At 38.3% G+C, this 9,678-nt stretch overlaps 4 protein-coding genes across 4 annotated transcripts; 2 read left to right on the forward strand and 2 right to left on the reverse strand.

Annotated features, from left to right (window-relative positions):
• Positions 1–661: 661 nt before the first annotated feature.
• Positions 662–2,123, forward strand: LOC111785687 (probable xyloglucan endotransglucosylase/hydrolase protein 23). The gene is made up of 3 exons (XM_023666067.1): positions 662–916; positions 1,008–1,201; positions 1,733–2,123. The coding sequence occupies exons 1-3, from the start codon at positions 662–664 to the stop codon at positions 2,121–2,123; spliced, it is 840 nt and encodes a 279-aa protein (XP_023521835.1).
• Positions 2,124–3,597: 1,474 nt separating this feature from the next.
• LOC111785686 (xyloglucan endotransglucosylase/hydrolase protein 22-like) lies at positions 3,598–4,827 on the forward strand. Its single transcript, XM_023666065.1, has 3 exons — positions 3,598–3,916; positions 4,003–4,196; positions 4,289–4,827. Exons 1-3 carry the CDS (start codon positions 3,647–3,649, stop codon positions 4,689–4,691), a joined length of 867 nt encoding a protein of 288 aa, XP_023521833.1. The 5' UTR covers positions 3,598–3,646; the 3' UTR covers positions 4,692–4,827.
• Positions 4,828–5,234: 407 nt separating this feature from the next.
• On the reverse strand, positions 5,235–6,092 carry LOC111785688 (nicotianamine synthase-like). Its single transcript, XM_023666068.1, has one exon. The coding sequence runs from the start codon at positions 6,090–6,092 to the stop codon at positions 5,235–5,237; it is 858 nt and encodes a 285-aa protein (XP_023521836.1).
• A 2,357-nt stretch (positions 6,093–8,449) lies between these two features.
• LOC111785689 (zinc finger protein 7-like) lies at positions 8,450–8,878 on the reverse strand. Its single transcript, XM_023666069.1, has one exon. The coding sequence runs from the start codon at positions 8,876–8,878 to the stop codon at positions 8,450–8,452; it is 429 nt and encodes a 142-aa protein (XP_023521837.1).
• Between the last annotated feature and the right edge of the window lie 800 nt (positions 8,879–9,678).

Here is a 9,678-nt window from a genome sequence, read left to right on the forward strand (position 1 = left end):
TTGCATCTCAGTGTTGTTTTGGTTTTTAATAACATGATTCATGCACATTGAAGCCATGTTCTCGAAACATCTCAACCATATTATTAAAATAGTTGACAAGTGAGACTCTATGGTTGGATTGGGTTGGGTTGGGTTATGAATTGGGGAGGCCGGGTGCCAAGCCAGCGCCAACTTTCGCGGTATATGGTCAGGCAGCAACCCAACCTGGTCCAGGGGATTTCATGAAATTAAGGGCGGCCATCCTTTGTGCACATTTTTATTTTGAATGTAAATGGATTAGGAGCATTAGAAATAAAAATTGTCCAAATTGCTCTGATTCCCATGTGTACAGAGACACCGACCAATCAGATAACCCAAAACCTAGTAATTTGCCAAATGGTGCTACATTTCCTGTACTACAATATTGCTTCTCCAACAACCATCTCCCACCATTTGTTGTCTGCTTAATCATGCCTGAAAACCAAAACCATTCCTTTTGAATGCCTTTGACCTTTATGTCTTCGCCTTCTTTCTTGCCATCCACCTGTTCGTTCCCACTTTTACCTCCAACAACATACAACTTTCCAACATTCTCTCCAGCCCAAAGCTAAACCCCTCTCGTGGGACGGGACGGCTATAAAAACCCACAAATTATTCCTTCATCATAATTCACTAAAACAAAATGGCTTATTCAAAATGCCTGCTTTTGATTATTGTTCTATTTCCTTGTGTTGCTGGGAACTTCTACCAACAAGTGGACGTAACTTGGGGAGATGGTCGAGGACAAATCATGGACAATGCCAATCTCCTTGCGCTGTCTCTTGATAAAGCTTCTGGATCAGGCTTCCAGTCCAAGAATCAATATCTCTTTGGCAGGTTTGATATCAAAATTAAACTTGTACCTGGCAACTCAGCTGGCACAGTCACGGCCTATTATGTAAGAACAACCCTCTCTATTGTTGTTTTTATTCCATTACGATGTCGTTTGAATTAACCACGTCGATTTTTGTGTGTATGTTTTATTGTAGTTGCGTTCACAAGAGTCGTTGTGGGATGAGATAGACTTCGAGTTCCTTGGAAACTTGAGTGGCCAACCTTATATTGTGCATACCAATGTTTATATACAAGGACAGGGTGATAGGGAGCAACAATTCTACCTTTGGTTTGATCCGACTGCTGATTTTCACACCTACTCCTTCCTCTGGAATCCTACTCATGTAGTGTAAGTTCACTCTCGTGCACCATTTCTTGTTGATAGTCTCATTACTGTTATTTTCTGATAAGTGGAGACGTTGGCTAATTTAGGAAATAATCATGAGTTTATAAGTAAGCAATAATCTCCATTGATACGAGGTCTCATGAGAGTTAATGCTCAAAATGAACAATATCGTATTATTGTAGAGAGTTGTGGTTCTTATCAAAGTGGACAATATCATATCATTGTAGAGAGCTGTGGTTTCTGTTGGATGATAGAAGTCACACAGCTAATTTAAGGAATGATCCTGGGTTTATAAGTGAGGAATACTAACTTAATTGATATGAGGACTTTTGGGGAAGCCCAAAGCAAAGCCATGAGAGATTATGCTCAAAGTGGACAATATCATACCATTGTGGAGAGTCGTGTTCGTATAATAGTTTCTACTTCTCTTTTATTGTACATGACTGTAGCCAATATTTCTCCCTCCTTTTCTGTGTTTAATTATTTGTGTTCGTCTAGATTGAGTGTGTGCACTGTTATGGGGTATGGTGTTAGGTGGTACGTGGATGGGAGGCCAATAAGGGAGTTCAAGAACATGGAAACCAAGGGGGTGCCATATCCAAAGAAACAGGCAATGAGGCTATACGCGAGCTTATGGGACGCGGAGGAGTGGGCGACAAGAGGAGGGCTAGTGAAAACGGACTGGACCAAAGCACCCTTCACGGCTTCCTTCAGGAGCTACAATGCCAATGGATGTGTGTGGAGCGATGCAGCGTCGTGGTGTGGCCAGAACTCGACGCCGTGGCTATCGGAGGCGCTTGATTCAGGCAGCCAGAAAGTGCTGCGATGGGTTCGGAAGAAGTATATGATTTATGATTACTGCACTGATCAAATGAGATTCCCTCAAGGCCTTCCTCGGGAGTGCCCTGTCCGCACCAACCCATAGACTATGGTTGCATGCCTATGACAAGCCAAAACTTTTATGTCTTTTCATGTTCTAATATTTTACTTTTGTATTTTTAGGAAGCATGACGTTTTGAAAAAATCATGTCTTAAGCCTGACATACATGAAATGCCCTAGCACTAGTTGTCAACTTCTCATTCCCAAAAATTATATATTATGAGCAGTTGTTGTTACTCTCTTGCTTGCATATATAACGTATCTTTCAAAATCTCTCTCTACCCTCATTTTCTAAAACCTTCTTCTTAAATCGAGGTCAGAGGCTCGAGCATACGTCGCTTGCCTGTAGGTGACATAAGAACGAATTGGATTAGCTCACTTGTCGTTGGAAAGTGAGTGCCGCACAATCGCAAGTCCGCTACTATCAAGAGTGCGATTGTGACAAGTGATATCATAGCTTTGTTAGCACAGTAACATAGAAAAGACCGAAACGTCGTACTTCCTATAAATACAAAAGTAAAATACTAGAACATGGAAAGATATAAAGAGCTTGACTTATCATGGGTATACGGCTATGAGAAACACGCCTTGAACGAGCATGACCGTAACACGCACTAGCGCGGGAGATGGTGCACATTACAAAAGCAAACAAAGAAACACCGAAGACGGTGGTTCAGAGGAACCCGCGTAAGAAGCTTCATCTACTATCCTCTACCTGCATCTCCAGCTGGATCCCATATTCACCGTCCCATCCCTTATTATTATTATATTATTTCTTTCTTCAATATTTTAAAATTTAAAATTTAAACTATATTATATTCTCCACTTTTATTCTAGAAATGTATTTTCAAATATATATATATATATAAACAAAAGTATATTGATTTATTATTTACCAACATTATATTGAAAAATAATTTTTTTAAAATAACTCTATTCAAAAATAATAATAATAATAGAGGATAAATTATTCAAAGAATTTAATCTTTAAATTACTCGTCAGAAATCTAGGTTTAAATTTTTGTAAAAATAAATGAAGAATTTCATGGAGATAAAACAGAAAAGACTTTTCCATCTTCACTCAAACTAATTGGAAGACGCTACAAACAATTGAATCAATACACAGCTGTCAAATTAAGCCACTTTTCTAAATTCAATTTTATTTTGGAAGACTATTTTCTGTCCTTCCTAATCTATCATGTTTACACCTTGAATTAAAAAAAAAAAAAAAAAATCAATTTTGCATTTAATAAGTTATTAATTTTAAAAAAATATATATATATATATATAAATGGATTTATTAAGCATTTAAGGAAAATTAATATTGTGACATAAAATTTGTATGGTGTGATCGTGGTGGAGTGGAGGAGGCGGTGCGAACCGCGTAGCAGGCTTTATGCGTTAGGATGATTCCCCAAACCCAACCATCTCCAGCTGTACGCAGCATTCCAATGAACCTTCTCCGCGTTTGCCTTTCCCATTGGCCGCCTTCCTCATCCCTCGCTATATATAACCCCCTGCTTCCTTCTTCCCTCTTCATCTCACACTGCAATTCCAAATCAACCAACATGGCCTCATCCACTGCTTTCCTGCTTCCTCTACTATTCGCCGCCGCCTCCCTCCTTTCCTCTGCCGCTGCTAATTTCCACCAATCAACCGATATTACCTGGGGAGATGGCCGCGCTCAGATTCTCAACAATGGCGACCTTCTTTCTCTGTCCCTCGACAGAGCCTCTGGCTCTGGCTTCCGCTCCAGGAATGAGTATTTATATGGGAAAATCGATATGCAAATCAAGCTCGTTCCTGGCAACTCTGCCGGCACTGTCACTGCCTACTACGTACGTTTTACACTTTGAATCTTCTTTTACAGTGGATGCTCGCTCATTCCGATTCTTACATTCGTCTTTGTTTTATGAATTTGCAGTTGCGCTCAGAAGGGTCTGCGTGGGACGAAATCGATTTCGAGTTTTTGGGGAATCTGAGCGGCGATCCTTACACTGTTCACACCAATGTGTTCAGCCAGGGGAAGGGCAACAGAGAGCAGCAGTTCCATCTCTGGTTCGACCCAACTGCTGATTTCCACACCTATTCAATTCTCTGGAATCCCCAGCGCATTGTGTAAGCACTCTAAATTCAATTATCCACTCCAACCAAAAGTGTGAATTGTAATCGCAATTGAAATTGAAATTTGCTCTGTTTTTGCTTTACAGCTTCTACGTGGACGGCACACCCATTAGAGAGTTCAAGAACCAGGAGTCAATTGGCGTTGCATTCCCCAAAAATCAGCCCATGAGGCTTCAATCCAGTCTCTGGAACGCCGATGATTGGGCAACCAGAGGTGGGTTAGTGAAGACCGATTGGACTCAGGCTCCATTCACCGCATCTTACAGAAACTTCAATGAAAACGCTTGCATTTGGTCATCGGGACAGTCGTCTTGTGGGTCGAATTCGCAGCCGACCTCCGACGACAAGTCGTGGTTCTCTCAGGAACTGGATTCCGACAGCCAAGGAAGGATGAACTGGGTCCAAAAGAACTACATGATCTACAATTACTGCACCGATATTAAGCGATTTCCTCAGGGCATGCCTCCCGAATGCAATGCCACTGCCTGAGTTTAATTCTTTTGATTCATGATTCTACTGTTCTGTTCTTGCCCAATATTCATTTCTATTGTATTTGTATACACAATATTTTTTATATGTTAAAACATACTATTATCGATGAAATAAAGAGAGAATTGAATTGAATTGAATTGTTCTAAATCGAATTGAATCGAATCGAATCTTGAAGAGCTAGAACAGATATTTGAGTTTGGGCCCAGAAATGTTTTGATCCAGTGAGACACTGGGCTCGGATTTTATTTCGTTCGGCCCAAAATAGCGCTCTAAATAATATTGTGAAGGGTAGCTTAAAAAAAGCTAAAATATACAATTTAATTTAAATTATAAAAATAATTAGTTTAAAAAATACCAATTGTAATCTTTGAATCTAATATTTGAGATCTTAAAATGTTATTCGTATTAGAATTTCACAACACAATTTGATTCATATTAAACTCAATAATATTTAGTACATGAAGAAGTACACACGACATCAAAACATGTAAATAAATAAAAGAAAACACGACATAGATTCACTTGAAACGTAGCTCAATATCATATGAGTATAGGCTTGCGAGCCAAGAGAACGGAATTGACGACATCATCGGAGGGATGAAAAATAGAGAGAATGTCAAAGCCAGCCATGTCGGCGACGTCAACCACAGGGTACAAAAAGGCTCGACCTCCTTTAGCACTTCTCACAACCAAAGCCCCACCTTGTTTCATATACTTTCTCAAGTGACTTAAAATCTTCACTTTATCTTCCTTCTTCAACCCCACAAGAGCTGCCAAGAACACACAATCGTATCCCTCAAGCTCTTCTCCTACCTCAACAATATCCCTCGTCCAAAACTTCATTCTTCCCTCCAACTCACCGTCCGAAGCCACGATCTTTCCCGCCACCTCATTTGCCATGCTATCGATGTCGTAGTTGTCGAAATACGTGTTCTTCATGTGCTGCATGGCCAATATAATGGAAGTTAGAGGAAGAGGACCGGACCCCACAAAAGCTACCCTTTTAGGATTCACAATTCCATTGTCAATCAATATCTTGTATTCAAGGTGGGCTAATTTGATGTAGTTGTCATAATATGGAAATAGAGTAAGATTGTTGAGAGGTTTCGGGATTTTTCCGAGCATGGTCGAGAATTCTAACTCGAGTAACCCCTCGGCTCGGCCACATAAAAGTATGAGGCTCTCACGAATGGCTTGTAAATGGGGTGGCAATGTGGTGACATCTATTGAACAAGGCAAAATGCAAAATTTCACAAGCTTGGTGAACAGGCCGTTCACTTCCTTGCATGGCTTTAGGGTTTCAAGCCTCGAGATGCTTCCATGAAGGTCGATGATTCGAGCTATCAAAAACTCCTCGGAGATATCGGTTTCGGTGCCAAGAATCTGGTGGGCTGCCATGAAAAGTAATGAAGGGAAGTGTAAGACAATCTTTGTAATGTGTTCTTGGTTTTGTTGGTGTTTAAAGGTTTAAGGAATTCAAATATTTATAGGGCCATGGAGGTGAATAAATCTCAACTATAATATTATTTTGGGAGTCCCTTTCAATTACTTTTTTCCATTTATGAAAGGAGTTGAACCCACATAACAACTCAAATCATTTCAATAAACAACCACCAACTATGTATATATTTAGATAATTAATGAACAAAATTATTCAAATCTCATGTTCATAACAAATATAGATAGTTCTTCCCTAGCTCAACTGGGCTTATATGATACTGAGTTTATATATATTATGAGTTTGAATGCATGAAAATGAAAGTTGCTTAAAGGGTTTGTGTTCATACTTGCAAGGCATGGAAAATGCACTCTTTTCATGCATTTATGTATACAACAATTTTCTAATTAGAGATTAAATAATTGTTTGAAGTACATGTACGAGTTGAAACATTATTATTAATTCATTAACAACAAGTTCAAACTTTTCGGGGAAGTCTAAATATGAAACTTTTAGTTGCCATCCCTATGTTCTTCATTAAATATTTATTTATATGTTGAGGACGACACAGCCTAATGCATGCCTGGGAATGGTTGGATGTTCTCGTGTACGATGAATGTATGATTACGTGTCTTATTCATTTAGCTACAGAAATATTATTTTTTAGAAAGATTTGTAATTGTTCACGAGGTGGGTTTGAAGAATGGAGAGAATTAAACCGAAACGATTAGAAAGTCGGGATGGAGGATGGATTGAATTATTGAAGTGTTGAAAATTAAGGTAAGGTTGGAGAAAATGTAGGTTGGGAAGATAGGGTTATTAATGGGTTGGTAGCAGCGTGAGGTATGTCTAAACAAGGAACTTGGGGCCCTCGCTTGCTATTCTTATTCATTTACGTGTAAACTAAGGCTGCATTTTTGTTAGCTCCAATTAGATGAGTTGTTTCATTATTTTTTGTGGGTTGATGTTCTTGAGCTTGGGGAGTTGGGAAGCTCTTGCTTCGTAAAAGTTAGTCTCTTAAAGGGAAAGATCTTCTCATTTGGAGTTGCTATGTGCTTTGCTCACAATAGACATTCTTTTCTCTTCTAATCAATTTACAATGCCACACATCAATACTTAACACCTTTTGCCTTTGCCTTTGCCTTTGCCCTCCTCTTCTCACTTTAAATGAGATCAAAAATAGAAGTTCTAAACTATTTCTTGAAAGAAATTGGAGGGGTAACTATTAACTATGTTGAGATTATCGAACGAGAAAGATCTTGGTATCAACATCTTTATTTTGAATCGACACCTAAAGAAAAGTCATAAACGCTTATATATGTGTAGAATTGAAAATACCTTACCATATCAAAGCTAGACAACAAGCCGTATGCAGCGAGGACGCTGGGTCACCAAGGAAGGTGGGTTTTGAGAGAGGAACGAAGTACTCCTTATAAGGCTATAGAAACTTCTCCCTAATAGACACGTTTTAAAACTGTGAGACTGATGGTGGTGATATGTAACTGGCTAAAGTGGGCAATATCTGTTAGGAGCGAGCTTGAGCTGTTATAAATGGTATCAGAGCTCGTCACTGGATGGTTACGAGTAACTTTTTTTTAGCGATTTATAAAGTTTTGTAAACAGCCCATGTAAAAGTTTGTTTTCTTTAAATGTTTGATAAAGTATGAAGCTTTAAATTTAGATGCAACAACCATGCATTTGGTAAACATATCTATAAATCTATCCAACTTGGTGATCCTCACTTGATATTGTGTTGCATTTTAGTAGGAACTAACATTAATGCTTTCTTTAGCTTTAATTACATTAAGCTACCAAGCATATGAATTAGCAGAGACAAAATTAGAACCAACTTTCATTAAAAATTTGTCCCTTTCAACTCTTAATCTAATGAACAAACATTCTTTAACCAGAAAATGGAATCCCATAACAGTAAACATGTATGCATCCTGATTTAAGTAATTGTGATAGAGTATTATTGATAATAATGCATGCAATGAAAAATTAGCATGAATCGAACCCCTCGAACTGTGTTGTCTTTGATTAACTTAACCTCACCACAATTCAATTCAAGTGTTTCAATTTGTCGATTTATACATGTAATTGTTAGGAATCACGTATCTCCAAAATGATATGATATTGTCCATCTAAATTAGCGAGAAATGAACGTCTGCAAGGATGAAACCCAGCCATGATCATATAACATTTGGGAAATTCATGGAACATAAAATACACTTCTCAATCCATCACTCACTCCTTTTGGTGGGGTTTCAATCATTACACAAATTTATAGGTAAAATTAAAAAAATGAGAAAGAAACTCAGAGCCTTAAAGACAAGTCAAGATGGCCAATATCATCAGCTTGTTGATGATGATGATGATGAAGAAGAAGATTTTGATCAGCTGGAAAAGCCCTTATCTGATCTCTCCCACCATCAATTACAAGAGGTGGTGGCGCTGTTAGAGTCTCAACTTTCCACAAATGGCTTGACTTCATCATAACATTATTGCTTCCATGGTCTCCTCGGTACGCCCTCATCTCCCTGCTCTTCTTGGCCAACGTCCTCTCCAGCTTATGAGCATTTTGGTGACCTCCCAACGCCTGCGAGCTATAAAACTTCCTCTTGCAATAGTTACACGAGAAAACCCTGGCTGCCTCGCAATTTGGACTCACAGGAGCTGAAGAGGAAGGCGAAGATGGCTCTAGAACCAGCTCAAGGTTGAGCTGCTGATGGTGCTTAAACTCCATAAAGAAGAGTTAAAACGAAAATTGAGGAGATGGGTTTGAAGGAAAAGGGGAAATGAGAAGTGGGTTTTGTAGAAAAATGAAAACTTTGTGATGGGTTATATGAGATTAAAGGGTTCACTATTGGTGCAACTAAAAATGGATGGGGTTTGGACATAGACGCAGACAAAAGGGTTCGAAAAAATCAGTGAGGATCCAATGGTTGTCGGCTCCGGTAATGGCAGCACTCAAATTGGTTGTCGGTTTATAAACCAATATTTTAAAACAAAACAATGGTTACTGCCATTTCCTTTGCACTTACCCCCACATGTATCGCCAAAATGTTATAAATAAACAGACCAATCTCTGTGTGTTTAGTATTATCATAATCATCGTGTCCACAACGTTTTTCTGCTCAATTAATTTTATGTCATTAATCCTCAATTCTCAGCACTCATAATTATGTATATGTATTCCTAACTAATTATTCATTTAGAATCTAAAATAAGATTATTAAGTAATTATATGGCATTATATAGGTTGAGGTTAAAATAAATTATGAAATGGTCAAATTCTAATTTAAGCAATAAATGATTAAAAAGGATAAATGATGTTGAGTTTGAGTAGACCTGACATGCCACATCCTTTTTCACTTTGTTTTATTCAAATAATTCAGTGATATCTTTATTCAAACCTAAATATTTGTCCTACGGTTCATTGAACCCGCCGCCCCACAGTGTTGATTAATTATTAAACCACTGATTATATATGCCCACTGCTAACATTGTGCCACGTGGACTATATATATATATATATATATATAT

The sequence above is a fragment of the Cucurbita pepo genome, unplaced genomic scaffold, assembly GCF_002806865.2.
Source record: "Cucurbita pepo subsp. pepo cultivar mu-cu-16 unplaced genomic scaffold, ASM280686v2 Cp4.1_scaffold000642, whole genome shotgun sequence".
Classification (NCBI taxonomy): Eukaryota; Viridiplantae; Streptophyta; class Magnoliopsida; order Cucurbitales; family Cucurbitaceae; genus Cucurbita; species Cucurbita pepo.